This window comes from Canis lupus, chromosome 16, assembly GCF_003254725.2.
Source record: "Canis lupus dingo isolate Sandy chromosome 16, ASM325472v2, whole genome shotgun sequence".
In the NCBI taxonomy this organism is placed as follows: Eukaryota; Metazoa; Chordata; class Mammalia; order Carnivora; family Canidae; genus Canis; species Canis lupus.
In genome coordinates this window covers 16,900,618-16,925,272 of record NC_064258.1, presented here as the reverse complement: position 1 = coordinate 16,925,272, position 24,655 = coordinate 16,900,618, and the positions used below count along the sequence as shown (strand labels likewise).

The 24,655-nt window shown below is 37.1% G+C and overlaps 1 protein-coding gene and 1 non-coding gene across 12 annotated transcripts in view; both read right to left on the bottom strand.

Moving 5' to 3' along the window:
* GALNT11 (polypeptide N-acetylgalactosaminyltransferase 11) overlaps positions 1 to 24,655 on the bottom strand; it is a 51,417-nt gene that overhangs the window by 7,773 nt on the left and 18,989 nt on the right. For 7 of the 11 annotated variants that reach the window (XM_035699681.2, XM_025452301.3, XM_035699687.2 and 4 more), the window contains exons 2-8: positions 22,077 to 22,409; positions 14,752 to 14,875; positions 13,234 to 13,400; positions 10,901 to 11,026; positions 7,336 to 7,585; positions 2,276 to 2,393; positions 578 to 730 (exon numbers count right to left, since the gene is read on the bottom strand). In XM_035699681.2, the coding sequence (XP_035555574.1) occupies positions 578 to 730; positions 2,276 to 2,393; positions 7,336 to 7,585; positions 10,901 to 11,026; positions 13,234 to 13,400; positions 14,752 to 14,875; positions 22,077 to 22,371 (1,233 nt within the window). In that variant the 5' untranslated portion in view covers positions 22,372 to 22,409. Of the gene's footprint in view, positions 1 to 577; positions 731 to 2,275; positions 2,394 to 7,335; positions 7,586 to 8,653; positions 8,756 to 10,900; positions 11,027 to 13,233; positions 13,401 to 14,751; positions 14,876 to 15,362; positions 15,476 to 22,076; positions 22,410 to 24,655 lie in introns of those variants that run through there. The other 4 variants (XM_049094705.1, XM_049094706.1, XR_007402583.1 and 1 more) reach the window with 4 other exon arrangements.
* LOC112664688 (small nucleolar RNA SNORA15) lies at positions 18,382 to 18,500 on the bottom strand. The gene has a single exon (XR_003139893.1). It is a non-coding gene; the product is annotated as a small nucleolar RNA SNORA15 (small nucleolar RNA).

Sequence of the window (24,655 nt, the reverse complement as noted above, 5' to 3'; positions counted from 1 at the left end):
ATTACTAAAATGGTAACAAAAGACCATGTGTTATAGGACTCCATTTGTAGGAAATGTCCAGAATAGGCAAATCTAGAGAGTCAGGAAGTAGATCAGTGGTTGTCTAGGGCTGCGGGAGATGAGGGGGTGATGGTCGAAGGATATAGAGTTTCTTTTTGGGGCTGATAAAATGCTTTGTGAATTAGACCTCAATAAAGATGTTGCAAAGGAAATACCAAAAGTTATGTGCAGAAGAGAAAATGGGAAGGAATACTACATACACAGAGGCAAACAGTGGAAGTAGTGGGACTGGGACCCAGCAAAGCCCAAGGAGCAAAGAAAAGGAGCCACGTTCTCTGGGAGTCAGAGGAACAAAGACACTGAAGGGAGAAAGGATGTCTTCTGATATTGGCTGTATTTCCTTTTATAGAGTGACCACTTGGAAAACTCAAAGAAGGGTCACAACAAAAACGACAGGAAAAAGAAACATAGAAAGAGATGGCCTGAAGTATACGTCATCCCAACAGAAGTGTGCCAGAGCCATCCACAAAGGAGCAACAGCCTAGCTAACCCTTCCAACAGAGTAACTTACTCTCACCTTATATTCATCCAACCAAACATGTGCCAGCCTCAAGGAGTTGTGTGTCATGGTGTCCTGGCCTTCAGGAGAACCATATGGTCGTCTTTTTCGGAAAATGTGTCCAACTCTAGAGCAAGGGATGATGAAGAGTTTACCTCCACACATCCAAATCTGGTCAGGAGCAAAAATATGTATTAATAGTTACCTTGCATTGCTATGAAATCAATGTATACATTTTCATGAAATTAATCTTCTTAAATAGGTATTTATGACACTTTGCAAGATGTTTTATGTAACTAGCAAATACAAGAAAGTCAAAGGGTACCTTAAAAAAACAGATCTCTACGATTAAAAAGAAATTAAATTCTAAAACAATAGAATATTCTTTTTACCTCAGGTCTAAAATCACACTTACTATGTACTTTGCTGTTTTAACAGATCAAGGAATTTGAACCTCAGGACTTAGGGACAAAGAATGCTTACTGGCTGGTCCTTAAATTTCAGTTTACTGGTACTTTCTTTTTTAAAAAATTTACTTATTTATTTATTTATTCGAGAGAGAGAGAGAGAGAGAGAGAGAGAGAGAGAGAGAGGCAGAGACATAGGCAGAGGGAGAAGCAGGCTCCCTGGGGAAGCCCAATGTGGGACTCGATCTTAGGAGCCTGGGATCATGACCTCACCCAAAGGCAGACACTCAACTACTGAGCCACCCAGATGCCCTGGTACTTTCTTATAACATTTTTATATACAGAAATAATGAAATATACAGAGTAACTCTAGATTAAGAGACAAATGATCTTTGTTCTGGTCTAAATTTTTGCCTTTGGCCATTTGGGTTACTTTATATGGTTATTTTAGTTTTTGTAGGACTCCATTACCTTATGTTCAAAATAAGACTGAACTAATGATATCTATTATTTCTTTCAACTTTAAAATTCTAAAGGTTATGTAGGAAAAATTACCTTTTTAAAAACATTTTGGTCAATACATTGCAAAAATACAGAACACATGCACAGTGGTACAGTGGTACAGTGGTACTGGTGGATGGAGTTCCACTGTGAAGCCCAGGAGCTGGGGGATGGCTAGTGAGGACATCTGCTACTGTGGAGAAGTCTGAGTTCTCTCCCTTGGTCTCGTTCTGCCCTTTACAAAGACTGTCTTCCACCCCATAGTTCCGAGTCCCAGACCCCACCCATACCACTGGCTTTCCAACTTTAGCAGCTGGAGAGGAGGATGGATTATGAGAGATTAATTTCTTCCTAAGGTTGAGGGACTTGTGTATATTAAAGGATTCTGCTAGCTACTTCTGAAAGTGGAATGGGTAGCTGTTAATAATTTTCCTGGGAGAACAGGTGTGAACAAGGATGGTCTTGAGCAATCAAGGAAATCCGATCACCCTAAATATATGTCTAGGGTTAGCAAATAAGATTAATAAACTGACAAAGAACCAAACTCTAGTTTAAATGCATATTTAGACATCTGAAATTATAACCAACCGTTCACTACAACCTCCCCTTTTTAAAATTCTTATAAAATAAGCCTGCTTAAATACTTTCCACACTTTGATGGATAATTATCCACATCATAGATCACGATGAAGTAGCATCCATTAAGGACAATTTATTAACAAAAATAAAGAGAATTTATAGAAAATATGAGATTGTAGATGAAAATTATATTCTACTACACAGAACTAATTAAACATGAAAAAATTACCCGAAATGATATTTCTAAATTTTCTCCTCCCCAGATATCCATGCCACTGTCATACTGTCCAAGTTCATTGAAATAGTGTCTGTTCATGGCAAACAATCCTCCAGCCATTGTAGGAGACCTAGAAAAGGAAACAATTACTGTATCAATTCTATACAGCCAGTTATCTACTGTCTTTGTTTTTAAAAAAATTCAGCGCACCTTTGGAACATCACTAATAAAAACCAGATTAACTGTTATGAAATATATTTTACCTAATATCAGGGAATGAGCTGGGCCACATAACTGAATTTTCTAGACTGCCAATGACATACTAGACATCTGCCAAATGAAGGCTACTTTTCTAAGCATCAAAAGTACTTCTTAAATTATAACACCGTTATTAGACATACACCTGATATGAATTAATGCCTTTGGACAGTCTCACAGACCAACTGGGATAAAAACTTGGATTCTACAGCCTGCCAAGGGGAGACCAGACAAATTCTGACCTAAAACTAGTAGCTCTCAAATATGATGATTTTTGTCCCCAAATATTTCATTCATGTTCGGAAACATTTTTAGCTGTCACAGCAATTGGGTGGGGGGGAGCAGGGGCAGGGTTCTACTAGCAACTGATGGGCTGAAGCCAGGCATGCTACTACATATTCTAAAATGCACAAGAGAGCACACAAAACAGAGAAGTATCTGGCTCAAAAATGTCAATATTGCCAAGACGGAGAAACTGTTAGTGAGAGAATATGAAGACTGGCCCTCAAAGAGACACAAGCTCAGTTTCCATGAAACTGTCTCACTTCCTGAAACTGAGTTAAGGTGATGGTGGATTCTAGCGTCCCAAGCTGTCTGCTAGAAGTGAAGCAAAACCTCTCTGTAGGAAGAAAACACCATCTCAGGTAAGAATATATTTCCCTAATTTTTCATGACAGTGTCTGCCACCAAACAAAAGTAAATAAGCAAACAAACAATCAGGCAATCAGGAAGATAAATCACATGAAAAAAAACAAATAAACAAGAGGTTTACATAATATAGTTATTGGGCAGAGACTTTAAAATAACTGCTCAATATATGCAAGGATAAAAGACAAGATGCAGAATTTGGCAGGTAAATAGATATGATCAAAAAAGAAACCAAACTTATGCGTATCGGAAAAAAACCTCTGACAAAGAAGGAATTAAAGCAGCCAATGAGAGAGGCTGCCTTCAAAAATAAGACTTGTTGGCTTCTCACCACAAACAGTAGAGCCCAATGGTTCTCGAATAACCTTCAAAGTCCTGAGAATCTACCTACCAACCCAGAAACGGGTACCAAGTAAAATTATACTTCAAAGAAATAGTGAAATTTTATAATTTTACAAAAAGCCGGAGAGAAGTAATCACTGGAAGGTCCAGCCAAAGGAAATACATTTAAAATGTCTTCTTCAGTTAGAATGAAAATAATCCTAGATGGAAGTTTGCAGATGTGGAAAAAATAAAAAGTAACATAAAAGGGAAAACATGTGGGTAAACCTAAATGAATAATAATTAGGCCACATAAAAAACTGTCTACAGTAGAGTTACCACACACACACCTCAATATAATCTGAGGGGAGATGGACTGGAGAATGAACATCTTCAGATCCCTGCATTGTCTGGAGTACCAAATTATGTTGCACTTTGGTAAGTCAAGGATGCAATGTTGTATTCTGTAGGGAAATCACTACAAGAACAGTCTTAAGAACACAAAACATCTAATAATGGGCTGGCAGTTGGGAACAGAAAAATAAAAAAATCCAAACTCAAGAGCAAAAGAAAGCAAGAGAGGAGGGGGAAAAAAGAACAAAGGACAGAATGCAAATAGTACCACTGTTATCATAAGCACAAAATACAATATTCAATGTAATTAAATTAAAAGGAAATTTTTCACACTGGTTAACAACAAATCATAATACAAAAGCAACTACATACTCCTTGCTAGGGACACGGCTAAATATAAGAGGCTGACAACAAAAGGAAAGCTATACAATGAAAATATTAAGACAAAGCTAGACAACCATATTAATGTCACTAATGCAAAAGTTTTACTATTCTGAAAATCTAGAATGATTTAATTCACAAGATTTAATAATTTAGTAATTCCAAATTTTCATATATCTATGACGACAGAAGACAGCCTCAAAACGTACAAAGAAAATATATAAAGAACTACAAGGAGAAACAAATACACAATTGTAGTGGGAAACTTTAATATACCATATTTAATAAGTGATAGAATGTGGAAATTAAAAAATAATAAAAGTGTAACTACAACCATCACGGTATATACTGTGTAATGTACAGAACTGAATTGCTATGCTGTGCACTTGAAACTAATATAATACTACATGTCAACTACACTTCCACAAATTTTGTTAAAGCATTAATAAAAATATGGAGTATCTGAATAATACAATAAACCTGACTGAAGTGAAATGGAATCCCATTTTTAACAACCACAGAAAATACAGATTTTCCAGGCACACAGGAACACTTAAAAAAATTATCCTGTGCTTGACCATAAAGCAAATCTCACCAATTTTCAAAGATTTAAAATCATACAGAATATTTTTTGACCACAAAAAATTAAGCTAGGAATATGTAATTGTAAAATCCTCAGATGTCTGAAAAATAATAAATGTACTGCTAAATAACTTATGGGTCAGACAGAGAAGCTGTCACTATGAAAACATTTTAAAATAAATAATAAAACATAATGTAATTTATGGCATGCAGCTAAAGGCATGATTAGAAGAAAGTTTATATATTAGGAAAGGAAAAAGGATGAAAAATTTAAAAATCTAAACATCCAACTTAAGTTATCAACCCTGATATCATAAAAGTCAGAGAGCTCACAGAAAAACTAGAGGAAAGTGAGGAAAAGCATCAGAAGGGGCAACATAAGGAGGAGTGTCCCATGGCATCCCACAGCGCTGTCACAGCCCAAGGGCAGCTTTCTCCAAGTGCCGAAGGGAGGTGATACTGTAACACAAACACCAGCACTACCCCGCCAGGCCAGAGAGCAGAGGCAGTGACATAAAAGAGCAAAATCTTCACTTTTCCCACGGAAAGGACCTAAAGTCAGTTTGACATTGAGAAGAGGAATACGTTCGTCATCTAGAGTGAAAGCAATGAACAGAAGACCCAAAGTAAAAAGTGCTAAGAATTAACCTCTGGGGAGAAGGACTGAGAACAGGGAGCAGAGTGTCAGCCACTCCTCATCCAAAGTTTTGTTTATTAAAAGTATTAAACAAAGAAACCAATGCCCAGCAAGAGCACTAACACTAAGAACGAGCAGCAGCCTGGGTACCGTCTTTACCTTCCCACAAAGAGCACCAGGGACAGTCCAAGAGGACGAAATGGAGTGGCTGCTGTCTGCCTCCTATCACAGGATGTGTGGCTGCAGAGACCAGAAGCATAGATAGACAGTCCTCCAGATGCAGCCCGCCTTTCCTGAGAGAGGGGAGGGTGGGTTGTGATCTACTCAGCTTCACATACTGAACTTAGCAGGAACTGCAACAGACTCTCACACAAAGCCCAAGCGTGCGGAAGATGGCCTCGCTCCCAGCAGACTACATCAGGCCCCTGGAACTGGCCCCCTCCAATGTGGGTCAGATAAGAGGGAGCTGGCAAGTCCCCGCAGGTCAGCTGTGGAGCCACCTCAGGTGCTGGGAAAACCAATCTCCTAAAGGTAAAGAGAGGCACGCCCTACAACTGGGCAGTCCCTCTTGTAAAGCTGTGGATAACAGTGCTGCTAACAGCACCATCTGTGCAACAGTAAAGAGAGACAACCGAAAACCACCCAACCTCCCCACCAACAGTAAGCTAGATAAATAAGTTCTGATTTAGTAATAGAACATGATCCTCTTTCATTGCTGTATGAAGCAGAGCCATACACTGTAACATAGATGAATTTTTTTAAGCAATGTTGAGTAAAAGAAGACAAAATGATAATGAGTCCCATAGCTTCATTTTATATGAAGTCCAAGAACAGGCAAAAACTAAACTATATTGTTTAGATAAACATAGAGAGAGGGTGAAACTATAAGAAGGTGAGGAAACGACCACTGGATCAGGGTAACGATAGCTCTAGGGGCAGGGGCTGTGACCAGAACAGGCATACAGAAGGCATCTAGGTGCTGTGTCTTGACTGGGGTGGTAGCTGCACAGGTGTTCATATTATAACCATTACTTAAATTGTGTGCATAATACATATATATGTAAGTGCACTTTTTATGTTATTTTTTTCACAAGTTAAAAAAAAGAACTGTAGGTCCAAGAATGTTAAAAAAAAAAAGAGGAAATACAAAGCTCTCTGAAATCCACATGAAAAATTTTAAAAAAACCACATAAACAGATTTGTAATAATGAGAATACAAATGAGAGTAACTCCTACACTGTGACTTGTAACTGTACTAGCAGAAATCCATCCTAAAAATCCTAATCATAGAAAAGGCTTATTTAGCAAATATTCTTCAGGCATCACTCATACTAGCAAAGGGCTGAAGGCAAGTAAATGGCAAATCCAATAAACCATGATAATCAACATAAAAAAAAAAAAAAAAACCACAGTGCATGGGGCACTCCTACCATATCCTACACAACAATTATCCCAGGATACTGTTTGTATCTGCCTGCCTTCCTAAGTGATAAATCCTTGAGAACATGAATAATTCCTAATTCACAAATCTTTCCTTAGGAGTTGGCACAGCATATAAAATTCAATAAGCACTCAAGGGACGCCTGGTTGGCTCAGCAGTTTAGCGCCTGCCTTCAGTGTGGGGCGTGATCCTGGAGACCCAGGATCGAGTTCCACATCGGGCTCCCTGCATGAACCCTGCTTCTCCCTCTGCCTATGTCTCTGCCTCCCTCTCTGTGTGTCTCTTATGAATAAATAAATATTATTTTTTAAAAAAGCATTCAAGAATTTCTAATGGACAAATTAAGCCAATACTTCTCTCCTTGCAAAGAAGGGATTCTCTTTAAATATTTTTCTCTTTTGCAAGTACTTCGATAGGAAGTACTTTTTTCAAATCAAGGAGAAATCTCACTTTATTGGTGCAGTAGCTCCTTCTGGTCCTCCCAGCTCAGAAAGGGGAACGAGATCCCACTTGAAGTGTAGCCCCCAGTTGAAACCTCCCCGCACGACAGGGGACGAGCTGTACGCGAGCGTGTCTGCACTGATGATATCAATGACAGGGCACACCACGGTCTGCTGGTCCTCCTGGATGGCGGCCAGCAAGGGCTGCAGCCACATCACATTTACTTCACAGTGGCTGTCCAGGAACACGAGGACTTCTCCTGAGGAGACAAACAACAGAGGACCTGAGAGCGTCACAGCACTCAATTGAGGTAGGGCTGCCAGTTCAATCAGATGATGTGTTTACATGTGCCACCCTTCCAGCCCAACAATTAAACCACTACTCTAATCACCAGTCAGGAAGAGAAGAGGTTACTTAGCCAGGAATTCTGCTTCAAGCATACTGCTACAATTGAGGAACATGTGCAAATAAATTCTGATTCTCCTCAGTGAAAAGATTAAAAGTCTCACAGGAATAATTCTGTTCTTTGGACAGAAAGGTATGGAGTATGGTACAAAGACAGCAGCCACTTGTATATAGATATTTTTATTACACTTACTGCAATCATAACATTTCTAAATTTAGGGGCACCTGGGTAGTGCAACAAATTGTGTCTGACTCTTGGGTTTCAGCTCAGGTCATCTGATCTCAGGGTTGGGAATCTGAGTCAGGCTCTGTGCTCAGCAGGGAGTCGGCTCGAGAGTCTCATCTTCTCCCTCTGCCCCTCCCTCCTCACTTAAAAAAAAAAAAATCTAAACTTAGGATAGATTTCCTTGCCTTGTAAACAGAGGCTAGAGAACATAATTGTTTTCACTGGTGACTCAGAAACATGACCATATTATTGATCATTGCCACAACACAGCAATTCTTTCAGGAGTGAGAGAAGCATGTACTGCTTTCACCATGTCTGTGACATGGGTTCCCTTCTCTTCTGAAGTCACTATGCAACTGTGACATTGCTCATTTCTTCTTGTATCTTCCACTTTTCCTTCCTAATTCTCCAACCCGGTTGGCTATAGCAGTTCTCATGAGCCAATGGGATATCTTTTCTTCTAGCCAGTAAAATAAAAATCATTAATGATTTTATCCTGCATTTTTAATCCCTTTTGATAAATGTGAGGAGGAGTGCAGGTTTCTTTGACAATTCCAAATTTCTTTAATAACTTCATGGTTATTCTTAGTAACTGAGAAACTTAGAATCTTATCAAGTAGCATTATTATTATTCTAAAGGTTTATCCATAAAATGCATCAATATAGATTTTATATGAATTCCTTAAAAGCACCTACTTTAATAAGAAGCATCCTACTTCAACAGGATAGCAGAAATACATCAGGCAAGAAAGTTCTCCATGATGACAATTAGGTAAGCTCAATGCCCGTAAATGACCTCTGAGGATGTAAAAAGCATACAGCTTACCAGCTGTCCTTTATAACAGAAAGGCAAAATGCCCAGCCTGTAACTAGTCAATGTGAAGCCAATTAAATCAAAGTTCCTTTGAAGAGAAAATGTATTCATAGCTTTTCTTAATTCTAAAAATGTTACTTTTTCTGACTTAACTAAATGACGTAAGATTACGCCTGGTTATGCTGAGCCTGAGACTGACTTTCCCAAAACCGGCTTACTTCTGACAGACTCTAAACTATATCTGAACAAGGACCAACAGACCATAAAGAAAAAAACTAAATAAATAACTGCTGTTATCTGAAAAACATAAACTTTCGGTAATAATGTATTGTAATGGCATAATCTTGCCATTTCCCACAATTTTATCTCAAATCAGCCAAATCATTAAGTACTTATTTGACTAGAATTTTAAAGAAAAAAATCATAAGCCTTGAATTCCTTCTACATATGACTGTAAACTGGATGCTTGTGAATTACTTCAGTTCACTGTGGTTTAAGAGAAAGGGGGAAGAAAGTCTAAAAAATAAAGTCTCAACTATACTCAGCAAGAAGGATAACAGGTATACAGGAGGGGTAGTAGAGAGAGCAGTGCCAGCCACCATAAACCCTTGTGTTGGCCATCTTGATGCAAGGGGCACACAGGGAAGGTGGGAAATGTCACTCTGAGCCCCTGCCCCAACTTCTAGAATTCTCAAATTACCTTCATAATTGTTTTTGCTGTATTCATACACTACCTGCAATATTATATACCTAATATTTTAAAACTGACTCATTTAACCTAAATAAATTTATTTTAAAAGGAAAATTTTATCAAGATCATATGTGAAAATCAGGATCACTAACCTTACAGAAGTAACCATAAAAAAGAAATACAGGCAGCCCGGGTGGCTCAGTGGTTTAGTGCCGCCTACAGCTCAGGGCCTGATCTTGGAGACCTGGGATCAAGCCCCATGTCAGGCTCCCTGCATGGGCCTGCTTCTCCCTCTGCCTATCTGTCTGTCTGTCTGTCTCTCTCTGTGTCTCATGAATAAACAAATAAAATCTTAAAAAAAAAAAACACAGTGGATTCAATGTAATGTAACTGAGGACTGATCAGACATATTTTCTGCAGAAGACTAAATTTGGTATCTACTCTTTCTTTTTAAAAGGGGAGATGAGTACATGCTGAAAATGTTTTAAAGATATATTAGTAATGGAGACTTTACCTTTCATGGACTCAGAAGGATTGAGAGAGAATTTTAAAGAAAGTACCTTTATAGTTTTATATATCAATTTTAATTTTTAGTTTTATTTATTTTTAAAGATTTTTAAAGTAATCTCCACACCCAGTGTGGGGCTTGAACTTACAACCCCAGAGATCAAGAGTCACCACTCACTGAGCCAACCAGGTGCACCTGTAAATCAATTTTCAATATGATGTCCATTTATCCAACAAAACTCATGATGCATTATCACCAGGTAGGGGTATGTATCTGTCCTTAAGAATTATTTGCATAATTCAAATCAAAGAGTTTAGGTACACATATTTTAGATTTTGTATTAAAAAAATTATAGGGGCACCTGTATAGCTGAGCACCTGGCTCAGCTGTTTGAGGGTCCATCTGACTCTTGATTTCAGCTCAGGTCCTGATCTCAGAGTTGTGGAATTGAGCCCTGCGCGTCAGGCTCCATGCTCAGTGTGAAGTCTGCTGGAGATTTTCTATCTCCCTTCTCCCTCTGTCTCTTCCCCTTGCACGCTAGCTAGCACACTCTCAAATAAATAAATCTTTTAAAAAAATTTAATTAAAAACTTTAAAAATTATAGAAGTTCAGTTACATTGTGTTTTTCTCATCTCCTTACATAAGTAAACAAGATACAAACCTATGTGAGGAGTAGTAATTCGCAGTAAGGGCCACTATGAAAACAGATCACCTTGGACTCTAAAGCTCACCTTCTTGGGAGTCTGTGTTTTGGGACAACAGGGTTGGAGTTTTGAAGAAACTTCCCAAAGTGAACAAGCCTCATCTCTCCTGCTGACAATGCCTATTTAAGACATCGCTTTTCACAAATCGCTGTACAATCAGGAAAGGCTCCAAGGACAAAGCCTTCATCACTCAACACCCACTGAGAAGGGTAGTAGAAGTTATACCTGTTGCGTGGGCTGCTCCAATCATCCTTCCTCGAATCAATCCCTCACGCTTTATGTTTCTTATTACTTTAATTTTTCCAGGGAGGTATTTTTGGACATACTCCTCTAGTTCTCCTTTCAAATCATCTGAAAACAAAGAGTCCCATAATAAAACCACAGGAGATATATACAAAGACTTTTTTTTATAGCTACTCCAAGATTCTATCTGGTACTTGCAACAACAAATTATCAAGTAAATATTATAGAATCTTCTGTTTTATTATTTTTTAAAAAATATTGTAGCTTATCTTGAAGGAAGAAAAAGCAAAGAAATCAAGAGTAAGAGTTGAAACACTAGCCAAGAAAAATACTAACCTTACAGACTTACTCATATTTCCACAGCAACTAGCACAATGCTTTTGCATAAAGTATGTTTGAAATGAGTATCTTCAGTGAATGTTCAGTTGACTGCATATAAAATCAGATTTAAAACCAAAAAAAAATGAAGTTTGTCTTTTGTTTCAAAGTAATTTATTATGACTCTGTTTCAGAATAATTGAAACAACTTCTATTGCCCCTACCAAGAATTATACAGTAACAACAGTAAATATGTCCTTTTATAATGTAGCACCTTCCAAGGGCACTGAATTATTTTTTTTATAAATTCTAGTTTGTTTAACTTTAAATTTCATAACTACAAAGAGGATATAATTCTTCTCATTGTTAGTAAATAAACCATGGTTAAGTTATTGTGAATTTTCAATTTTAAACAGCTACAAACTGAAAAACAAATAGATTTTAAAAATTTCAACACCATAAATTCTACAAGTTAGTACTTGGTCAATCTTTTACTTTATCCAGACTCACAATCTTGGTTTTTCAATCATTCATTTTTGAAATTAAGTTTTGTTTTCTATTAACCCTTCTAAATTTTCTTTTGTGTTATTTCAGTACTTGCCAAGATTTAAGCATTCTGTTCCCATTGAGCTCAGGGTACATTTTCTTGCTTTATATATTTAACTGGTAGACTAATTCTGTTGTTGATAAGAGATGCTAATAAAGTCTTGAGTAATGGAAAATATGTAACTGGCATACAATGTATCATGCATACAATTCATTAATGTACTTCTGCACCTTGCCTTAATGAAAAGAGCAGAAGGCTTAGAGCTATGTGGACCAGGGGTCTAATTTCAACTCTACCACTTAACAGCTATGAGACCTCAAGCAAATTATTTAATATTTCCTCCTTCATAAAATGAGGATACCACCTATCTTTCAAGGTAGCTGCGAGCTGAATAAGCAGCATAAATAAAGAGCCTTCCGTCCTATATGTATGTGAAACTGTTCTCAGGAAGTCCATGCTGAATCGAAGAAAGAAGTACAAATTTCCAGTTATAAAAACAAGTCACAGAGATGAAAAAGTATAGCAGAGGGTATATAGTTCAATAAAATCGTGGTAAAACAGTATGGTGACAGATGTGGTAAGCACTAAGTAACGTACAGAACTGCTGAAACAATATGCTGTACAACTAAAACAAATATAATGCTGTATGTCATTATACTTCAATAATAAATTTTTTAAAAGTGTATAACATATGTACTGAATCATAAAACACTGGCATTCAGAGATCATCTAAGGGCTATCACAATGCAATCCACTTTTATCTGGAGATAGTCGGTATAACAGACCTATCAGAGAAATATAAGCCCAAGGCGTTACACTGAGAGAAAAAGCTAGTGTCAAAAGGTCACATATTAGGATTCTATTTATGTAACCATTCTTAAAATGACAAAATCACAGAGAAAGAAACAAAATCACAGAGACAGAATTTGCAGGGGATCAGGGAGGGAGTGGGTCAGGGAGGTAGATGTGAATATGAAAAGGTAGCACGAGTCAGATTTGTGTGGTTACAGGAATGTACACACAGGATAACATGACACAGAACTGTACACAAAGACTGTACTGATGTCAAGTTCCTGGTTTTGATATTGCACTGTAACTATGTTAGATATACCAATGGAGGAAACTGGGTGAAGGGATCGTGGGACCTCTTTTGTAACTCACTGTTACTAATCTATAGTTGTTTTGAAATAAAAGAATTTTTTAAAAAAGGTAAGCCAGAGGAAAAATTTCAGGGGCCAAATTCAAATAGCAGTCTATAAAAAGATTACAAAGATAATGCTGTTTCCTCAAACCTATCTCTAATCAACAAACAGGTTAGTACTTGCCGCTGACTCCACTGCTGTGGACCAGTGTCCTACCCACCATACATGTGAATAGTCAGCTCTGTTGATACTAATTCTACCGTGATCAACAGTCCAGATCCCACAATATCAACTATGACATCCCTTACCAAAGTCACTGTCATCATCCACAAGGATGATTTCATGAAGGAGCTGGGCTGGCGTGCGGTCTAGAACACTGTGCACAGTACGGAGCAAGGCAGACAAGGCTTCGTTGTAGAAACAGATAACAACACTAGCGGCTGGCAGGTCTGCAGGGAAAGACTTGTCTCTACATCTGTGAAGACACATATGGCAAAATGCAACATCTTAAAAGGCTCAAATGTTTTAGATCATCATTCACTAAACATTTAAACTGCCTCTTGTTCAGACTCTTTACTGCATTATAACAAAAATTTCTTAAAAAGCATTTAAGAATACACTCTGGTGTCATACTCAAGAGTTTTACAATAATTTCTCTCTCCAATACCTGCTATCTGCTTATTTTTAGATCAATATTTTAAAAAATGACTTTTTAAAATTTTTTGGTAGAGGTTACATAAAACCTGTGTTATTTGTATGAAACCACTAATAGCTTTTAATGCAGTATTCATAAGCCAATGTTCAGCTTCACCTTTCAACGAACATTCAAAAGGAACAGAGATATAAAACTTTGTATTTGAAAATGTCATTTCTTGCCCAGTAATAGAAAAATATTTGAGAAAACTAGGACATAAATCAAGATCATGGAAGAGCTTCTATCCAGCAACTATGTGATAAAAAAAAAAACAATAAAAAATCACTAACTTAAAGAATAAAACCCAGAGTTCCATGTTCTTTTGCATGGCATACAGAGCATTCCAACATCTGGGCCTCCAGTCTCCTGGTGTTCCTCCATTACAGCCACAGTGAATGGTTTCCACACCTTTCCAAGCCTTGATCTGTTCCCTATGTACAGGAGATGTCCCTTGTGCACTGCTCCACCATCACCCTCTAGGAGGACTTCCCTGACCACTCCACTTTCGGGATCCCCACTTCACAGTTCCTACCACAGCCCTCATGCTTGTGCTACTGCAATTACCTATTCCCTTATCTATCCCCCCTGCTATACCTTAAGTCCCGTGATCCCAGGGAATATGTCTTACTCCACTTATTTCCAAGACCTAATACAATGTTTTAGAAAATAAAGGCGCTCAAAAAGGTCTGTGGAATGACTGAATAACCAACCATATGAGTGAAAAGCCTTTGAAACAACAAAAATGATGAAGACAAAAGTGAGTTAAGTAAAATTCTTCACGGATTTTTCATTCCTCTGTCACAAATACAATAAACATTTAAAACAAATTTATCAAAAATAAATAAATAAAAAATAAAACAAATTTATACTGAGAAAGTTATCTAACTACATGCCATTAATACCTCTTGCCTTTCACTACGATTTTAAATTTCAAAAGAAACAGAGCAAGCTCTAGAACTTTGCTAGTATAATCTCAAGCCTTAAGTGTAACGGGAGTGGAAAATCTGTCTTAAGTTTTCTAGTATCCTGAATAATGAAGCCCACTGCAAAATATTAACGCCATCAAGATTTATATACTGCTACTAAAAGTACTGTCATTAAAACGAGTAGCATACACTAATGAGAAACGTACGCAGCATTCCTTGTGTCCGGCACATCTCTGTGGTAGCCCAAGCGGTTACTGATAAGCATATTGAAGGCATGTTTCTGATAGCCCAAGTCTCTCAACTCCTGATCACGTTCATTAAAAATCATACCTGCAAACGATTGGTGTTAGTCAGTATGTTAAATCTGGAAAGGATTGCTACAGTTATTGTTGATACTATAATCCTAAGAAAATCCTGACTTTAACCTCTTATAACCAAATAGTCATGTGTCTCAAATCTAGCTTGTCTCCATTTTCAAAAAAGTAAACTGAAGAGAATCAAATTGTTCTCAGTCTAGCTCAAAAAATAGGTACACCTTAACCATAAATGATACCTGCTCATTCTTACATATGACCAGAAAAAAAAGACTTGATGATTTTTCCATAAAAGCAACAGATCATTAAACCCACAGGGATCTCAACAGGTCCCAATAACAGGCAAGTTTTTACAGGAACCTTTCTCCTAAAAAGACTATTGATAAGCCTTTCTATAAAAAGTCTCTGATTCCAGACTTTAATCAGCTTCACAGTCAAGAAATTCCCTCAGAGATCCCATCAAAATCACTGTAACATCCTGCTCTAACATTCAGAAACCTTACCTTTACATAGAGGACAAGATCTCTTTTTCGCTCTTTCTCGTATCAAACCTTTAACCTCTCCTCACAGAATGATTCCCTTGTACCAGCATTTCCCAAAGTCTAGTCACAGAAATCTAATTCCACCGGACAGTAACACATGTTAAAAAGAAAAAAGGATTTCAAAGTCAAACAATTCAGGGAAACAATGGATTTTGAAAGTCAAACAGGTTTTTGTTTTGAATGGCAGGACAATCCTAATCCTCTAATAATGTTGACAGCCTTATAGATACCCAGGTGTGAGGAGATGGGATGGGATACAGGATGCAATGCCTCCACAATTTGACCACAGATGACTAGAGAGTCCCAAGATCCACTTTGGGAAACGCTACCTTTTAATATGCTTTTTCTATGAGCTTTTAAAGCTGGAGTACATCTTTTTTTTTTAATGAAATATTTTTATTATTAATAGACATCTACAAACTGTTTTTTTTAAGAGTTTATTTATTTATTCATGAGAGACACACACAGAGAGAGGCAGAGACACAGGCAGAGGGAGAAGCAGGCTCCATGCAGGGAGCCCAGGATCACGCCCTGGGCTGAAGGCAGGTGGTAAACTGCCAAAGCCACCCAGGGATCCCTACAAACTTTAAAGTATTTGGTGGCCCTGCATACTCTGTTCTTACTGGCTAAAAACGAAAACAGAATTACATGTTTTGCTTCTATTACACAGTGTTTTCCATATATTTAGGTACCCTAAACAGTGATTCTCAATTACCTGAAGATTACTTTCAATCTTTGTCAATAATTGACAGAATTGTGCTGACATTTTAACTGTCACTAGTTAACATGTTAATTCTATGCCATATGCAGTGCTCATAATAATAATAAATGTACTCTTCATCCTCTATACCTATTTCACCCATCCCCCACCCACCTCCTGACAACTCCTGTTTGTTCTCATTAAGAGTGTTTCTTGTTGTCTCTTTTTTGCTTCTTAAATTCCACACACAAATGAAATCATATGGTATTCATCTTTCTCTGACTTATTTCATTTAGCATTATACCCTCTAGATCCATCTATTTGTTGCAAATGGCAAGATTTTATTCTTTTTTATTATGGCTGAGTAATATTCCAGTGTGTGTGTGTGTGTGTGTGTGTGTGTCTCTATACACACACACTTCTTTATTCATTCATCTATCAATGAACACTCAGGTTGCTTCTATAATTCAGCTATTGTAATAATACTGCAATAAACATGGGTACACAATCTTTTCAATTTAGTGTTTTTGTAATACAGTGACTGAATCATATGGTAATTCTACTTATTTATTATTTATTCTCAAAAAGATTGTATTTATTTATTCATGAGAGACACAGAAAGAGAGAGGCAGAGACATAGGCAGAGGGAGAAGTAGGCTCCATGTAGGGAAGCCCAATGTGGGACTCAATCCTGGCACTTGGGGATTATGCCCTGAGCCAAAGGCAGATATTCAACTGTTGAGCCACCCAGGCGTTCCGGTAATTCTACTTTTAATTTTTTGAGAAACTTCCATATTGTTTTCCAGAGTGACTGCACCAGTATGTATTCTCACCAACAGTGCATGAGAGTTCCTTTTCTCCACATGCTCACCAACACTTGTTTCTTGTGTTGTTTTTAGCCATTTTGACAGGTGTGAGGTGCTAGCTCATTGTGGTTTTGATTTGCATTTCCCTGATGATGAGTGATATTGAGCATCTTTTTATGTGTCTTTATGGCCATCTGGAGGTCTTCTTTGGAGAAAGAAGATGCACTGCAAATGTCTGTTCATACCTTCTGCCCATTCTTAATTTGGATTATCTGGGTTTTTTGGTGTGTGAATACATCCTTTTTTAAATATGAAAGAAAAAAGCTCTACTAGCATTTTATAAGAGGATGCAAACTCGATGAAAGCAGAGACTTTGTGAGCATGTAAAAAACATAAAATAAAAATTGCTTGATACCCAACACCTAGGACAGTGCCTTGCACAAATAGATTTTCAATAAATACTCTTTGATTCAATAAATCAAAGGACTAGCTCATACTGATACTATAAGGATTATTTTCTAATACATATCTCTTGATGAAAAATTATTCCATATTAAAACATCACTTTATGTCCATCTATAGGGGAGTAAATAAATAAAATGTGGTACACACACACCACCCATTAAAGAAGGGAAATCCGGCATTTGTGACAACATGGATGGACCCTGAGGGCATTATGCTAAGTGAAAGAGAAAGACAAATACTGTAATGCTGTATGATTTTTAAAAAAATGTGGAATCTAAAAAAAGGGAACTCCTAGAGACAGAGAACAGACATGGTTGCCAGAGGTGAGGTGGGGGGGAGGTGCAGACTGGGTAAAGATTGGTTAAAAGATACAACTTCTAGTTATTTGAAAGTGGCTACTCTCAGATCTTAAAAGTTCTCATCACAAGAAAAAAACATTTTTAACTATGTGAAGTGATTGACATTGACTAAACTTAGTGTAGTAATCATTTTGCAATATATACTTATGTGAAGTATGATGTATACCTTAAACCAATACAATGTCAATTTTATCTCAATACAACTGGGGGGAAAATCACTTTAGCTTACTTTTGTCCCTCCCCTGCTCATATAAAAAAATCACAGCCAATTAACTAGCATGCCAGAGGATCTATTTTTTTAATTTAAAAAGTATTTTTCAGTATGACCACAGCAATTTTAATACTGCATTTGAACACAATATAAGCAACAGAATCAAAAAGCAAAGTGAGGGATCCCTGGGTGGCTCAGGGGTTTAGTGTCTGCCTTTGGCCCAGGGCGAGATCCTGGAGTCCCGGGATCGAGTCCCACGTCGGGCTCCCTGCATGGAGTCTGCTTCTATCTCTGCCTCTCTCTCTCTCTCTCTCTCTCTCTCTCTCGCTATGTCTACATGAATAAATAAGTAAATATTAAAAAAAAAAAAACAAAAAAAACACAAAGTGATTCAATTAACTAGTACTTGGAAGCTCTTGCCAGCTTCATGTAAAAGTTTATTTGTACCTACTTTAGAAAATGATGAGCTATGAAACAACTCCCCATATCAGCACAGGCATTTGCCTGTTGTCTGGCTGTGTAAACTACGGATAAGAAAAACACAGTACTCAGGCATGCCTCAAAGGAGCTATTTCAAGTTCTTTTATAATTAACTTTGGATTAAATTAGAAAACCTATTTTTAATTTTAAATTTATTGTTGATCATCTTTCTAAAATGTACTTTACAGATTCTTTTCCCTATTTAATGATAATGCCCTATTCAGCAATAACCATACTTTTAACTATTACTATATTGATTTATATTAGTTCCTTCTAAATTAAGTTCTCATCATAGAAGTTGAGTAGGTTTTTTGTCTTTTATCACTGTGGTAAAAATGGATATAACATCACCCTCAGTGACACTGACTACACTTGCAATGTGGCACAGCCAGCACACATAGTTGCAGGTATTCACACCACCCCAAAATGAAACCCTGTACCCATTAAAGCAAGCCTCCCGCCCTCCTCCCACCCCAGCCCCCTAACCGCTAATCTGCTTCTATTCTCCATACATCTGCCTACATTTCATATAAATGAAATCACACTGTATATGACCTTTTATGTCTTGCTTCTTTCACTTATCGTAATGTTTTCAAGGCTTCTCCTTGTGTCAGACTTCATTCCTTTCTGTACCTGAATAAACATTTTGTCTGTCCTTTTCATCAACTGGACAGTTGGGTTCTCGCCACCTCTGTTCATTGAGAATAGTGCTATGAATATCTGTGTATAAATTTTTGTTTGAACATCTGTCTGCAATTCTTTTGGGTATAAACCCAGGACTGGAATTGCTGGGCCATATGGTAATTCTAAGTTTAACTTATTGAGGAACCACCAAACCGTTTTCCATAGTTGCTACATAATTTTACATACATACCCGCAACGTACGAAGTTTCCAATTTCTCTGTATCCTGGCCAACACTTGTGATTTTCCTTTTTAAAAATTATAACCGGGATCCCTGGGTGGCGCAGCGGTTTGGCGCCTGCCTTTGGCCCAGGGCGCGATCCTGGAGACCCAGGATCGAATCCCACATCAGGCTCCCGGTGCATGGAGCCTGCTTCTCCCTCTGCCTGTGTCTCTGCCTCTCTCTCTCTCTCTCTCTGTGACTATCATAAATAAATAAAAATTTAAAAAAAAAAATTTAAAAATAAAAAAAAAAAATAAAAATTATAACCATCCTAGCAAGTATGAAATAGCATCTCATTGTGGTTCTGATTTACATTTCTGTAATATCTATGTTGAACATCTTGTCTATCAAATTCTTTGCCCATTTTTATTTTTTTTTAATTTTTTTTAAAGATTTATTTATTTATGATAGACAGAGAGAGAGAGAGAGAGAGAGAGAGAGAGAGAGAGGAGGAGGGAGAAGCAGGCTCCATGCCAGGAGCCTGATGCAGGACTCGATCCCGGAACTCCAGGATTGTGCCCTGGGCCAAAGGCAGGCGCCAAACCACTGAGCCACCCAGGGATCCCCTTTGCCCATTTTTAAATTGGGCTATTTGTCTTTTTATTGTTGAGCTGTAAGAGTTCTTTATATATTCTGGGTAATGGATCCCCATGAGAGACAGGATATGCAAACATTTTCTCCCATCCTGTGGCTTGTCGTTTTCACTTTCTTGTCTTCTATGATGTACAACGTACAAAAGTTTTTAATTTCAATGATGTCCAATTTATTTTTTTTTCTCATTACTTATACTTTTGGTGTCATGTAAGAAATTACTGCCAAACCCAAGGTCATGAAGATTGATCTCTGGGATTCATTCAAGGCTTTTATGGTCTTAGCACTTATATTTAGGTCTTTAATTCATTTTGAGTTAATTTTTACATATGATATAGGGTTCCAACTTCACTTCTCTGCATGTGGCTATCTAATTTGTCCCAACAGCATTTGAAGAGACTATTTTCCTCCATTAAAATAGGCTTGGCACACTGTTTGAAAATCAAGTGGCCAGAAATGTTGTGGGGTTATTTCTGGACTCTCAGTTTACCCACTGATCTATATATCTGTCTTTAGGCAATATCACACTGTTTTGATTATTGCAGCTTTGTAGAAAGTTTTGAAACTAGGAAGTGTGAGCCCTCCAACTTTGTATTTTTCCTAGATTGCTTTGGTTATTCAGTGCCCCTTGCAATTTCACATTAATTTTAGAATCAGGCTTTGTATCTTTTCAACAAAGGCCACTGGGATTTTGATAAGGTTTACCCTGAATTTATGGATTGCTTTGGGTAGTACTGACACCCTAACAGTATTTAGTATTCCAATCCATGAACCTAACATGTTGTTCCATTTATTTAGGTCTACTTCTACTTCTTTCAGCAGTTTTGTAGTTTCCAGTATTCAAGCCTCACATCTTTGTTTATTCCTAAGTATTTTATTCCTTTTGATACTACTGTAAATGGAACTGTTCTTAGCTTTATTTTCAGACTGTTGCTAATGTACAGAAATACAACTGGTTTTTGTGTGATCTTCTGCCCTACAACTTAGCTGAATTCATTTATTAGCTATAATAGGTTTGTGTATCTGTTATAAAGCATTTAGTTTTTCAACTCAGCAATTGGAGCTTGTCACACTTTGAACATCTACAATTTTCTATTTCTTTCAAAGGCAAATATAAGGTTCAATCAAAAGAGTTAACTCAATGTTATTCTTTATAGAAGTTTTTTACCAAACTATCAATAAAAAGAAGCCAGAAATTTTCCTATTAATGCTTTTAAAATATCTAAATCGCAGTTTGAAAAAAGATTAGAAGGTATATCTTATAAATACTGAGGTGTTAATTTCTATTTCCTCAAATAATTTTAAATATTTTCAACTCCATGTATTAGAAAATCATTAAGTTCTAGAAACTGATTTTATTTCTTTGAAACTATGATCAAATGAAAAAAGTTTTACCATTTCCTTTATATTCTGTGGATCTTTCAGTGTCTTAAAATCCCTTACTTTTACTCCTAAATTACTTGAGATTTCTAGCACCAGATTAAAGTTCTTCCTTTTTTTTAAGTTTTAAAGATAACCAAAATGGCTCATTTATCCCTTAAAATAAAATTTGCTAAAACCAAGATTCTAGAATTATAGCATGCAAAAATCATACACAGTAGATTCTTGCTTCCAAATTGAACAGAATATAATTTTTGAAGAAGTTTCCCTTTTTTACAAGATTATATAAACTCCTATATATAATGTACTCCAGCATCTTAATGATTCTTATAAGTAGAAATCTTATGAGATACAATTTCAGCTTACCTCTAAACCTAATAGTTCATGTTGTTTTAATTAACTCTGCCTTTTAAAATATGTTGTATATAGTCAAGTTACCCTTTGACTATTTCTTTCCCTTATTAAATAATGCTAACAAAATCCTCCTCCATAGCTTGCATTTTCTTTCTTTCTTCCCCTCTCCCCCCCATTCTGGACCTTATTACTTTCTCTCAAGTCCTCATAAAATATTAAAGTCAGAAGTGGATAAATGAGAATATATCCCCCTGAGTCTGCAAAATCCTAGAACCTTAGTTCATTAACAATAAAATAAATTAGAGGGGGAAAATGATCCATTTCTAATCCCCTGAGCAACATGTGAGTTAAAGAATAACTGAATTTAAACTTCCAATGATTAAATAAATACTCTGACATGCTGCCAGAAGTCTAATACACTTACCCAATTCAGAAGAGAATTTTATGTTGCCTTTTTCTGGATCTTCAACATGATTATCTATCTTATCATCAATTCTGTTTACTTTGAACTGTGACTCTAATACTCGACTTGGGCCTCGAGTGAAACGGGGATAGAATTTTTTGGGAAATGGTCCATGGGGTCCGGACCCCTTGATGGGCACATTCTTAAGTGGCTGAGTCACTTCACTGAAGTTGAAATAAATAAAAAGCAAAACGGTCCAGGTTGCAGATGTAAAAAGGCATCCATAACAGAAATATCGAACTGTGACACTTCCCATTATAGACCTAGCATAGCTGAAGGGCCATCTTCAATCTCCTGAAAGAGAAGGACATCTGTTAGACCCTTCAGGATACTTGTAAATCATCCACCAAGTTCATAGTCACTGTTTTCCAAACAACCACGTAGAACTTCTCAACTATTTACTTAGGACCCCTAGGCATACCATTAATGAAGACTCAAATATATGAAGATATATAGATAGAGATGAATTAAAAAAAAGAAAAGGACCAACAATTAAAAGCACAAGCCAATGTGTTAGTGCTCGGAAAACGAAAGGCACCAAAACAGCTGACTTCTTCATGTGCCCGTGTTAATGGATATTTACCTTTGCTCTGGATTGCTATCAGTGCAGTAATTTTTTTTTTTTTTTCAGATTTTGGCTTTTCATGAAGTAAATACAAGGACCTCATGCATCATGACAGTCTATCTAAAGTCCCTTTCCACTGTAAAATTATAGGACTCTCTCAACCCAAGTACCTTAAAATCTGTTATTAAGAATAAGCAACCTGTTCTTCCCCCAAGCAGCCTGAGGTGACCTCCAAAAATGGTTCGCTACTCGCTGGACCCAGAAAACCCTACAGAATCATGCAAGTCGAGAGGCTCAAATCTTCGTGTTCACTTTAAGAACACACATGAAACTGCCCAGCCATCAAGGGTATGCATATCTGAAAAGCCACCAAGTATCTGAAAGATGTCACTTTGCAGAAGCAGTTTGTGCCATTCTGTTGCTACAATGGTGGAGTTGGTAGGTGTGCACAGACCAAACAGTGGGGCTGGACACAGGTCGGTGGCCCAAGAACAGTGCTGAATTTTTACTGCACATGCTTCAAAATGCAGAGAGTAATGCTGAACTTAAGGGTTTAGATGTAGATTCTCTGTTATTGAGCACATCCAGGTGAACAAAGCCCCCAAGATGCGAGGTAGAACTTACTCATGGCCGGATTAACCCATACATGAGCTCTCCAGCTCTCCCTGCCACATGAAGATGATTCTTACTGAAAAAGTACAGATTGTTCCTAAACCAGAAGAGGAGGTTGCACAGAAGAAAAAGATATCCCAGAAGAAACTGAAGAAATAAAAACTTACGGCCTGGGAGTAAATTCTGCATAGAATAAATGCAAATAAAAATAAAAATAAAAATAAGCAACCTGAAGAAAATAGTTCTACTTTCCAATCAAAGACTAAACTGCCCTAATGCCTACTCTCTAGATTCAACAGTTACAGTTAGTTCAAATTAATAACTGAGCAGAGGCAAAATTAAGCAATCTATAGCTTTGATAATAAGGTTCCCAGTGAACTCTGATACACAGCCAGATTTGGAAACCAATAGTATAATGAAAGACAAGATTAAATTCTAATCCCATTCTGTCACACACTGGCTATGTAACTTTAGACAAATTACCAAATTTCCTTAGCCTCATTTTCATCAAATGTATTCCAAGTTAATAATACTATCTTGCTAGATACTTAGAATCAAATGAAATACTCAGATTATATAAGATATGTAAAATATCAAGTACAATGATTAACACACAAAGCACAGTAATTTGCACAGGACCAAGAGATCCTCCACAAACACTGTGGCTAGTTTTTGTTTCATTTGTTCACTGTATTCCCTCACTTATTAGCACAATGAATGGCACACAGAACCACAGAATGAAAGAATACAGCACAAATTCAACAGCATTAATATTTTCCTCCTGAGATCTAAATTTAATATGTAATATGAATGGTATACGTGACCATCTTTTCCCTACAATGACCCATAAATCCCTACCTAATCCAGAATAACCTCTCTGACCATCTCTTCTGTTACTTCCTTCCTCATTCATTCCATTCTAGACACAGGTCTCCTCACAGGACACCAAATGCCTCAAACATACTCCCAATGGGGGATTATGCATCAGTTCTCCCCTCTGCCTAGAATACTTTTCATCCCAGCTAACTTCACCAATGTTGAATCTTTGCTTGGATATCACCTCAGTAAGTTTTTACACTACCATATTTAAAGCTGCAACTCAACCACCAAACATTAGCACTTCTGATCTTCCCCACTCTGTGCAACTTCCACCTTCCTACATAGTACATAATTACTAATTATTTATTGTCCATCCCCCCCTACTAGAATGTAAGCTTCATTAGAGCAAGAGCAAATTTTGTGTTCAATTCCTATAGCATTCCGAGTTTACAACAATGCCTGACATGTAGCAAACATTTAATAAATATTCATGGAAATTAATGAATCAATTACTGTAATACAGTTATCAATATGTTTGCTGGGT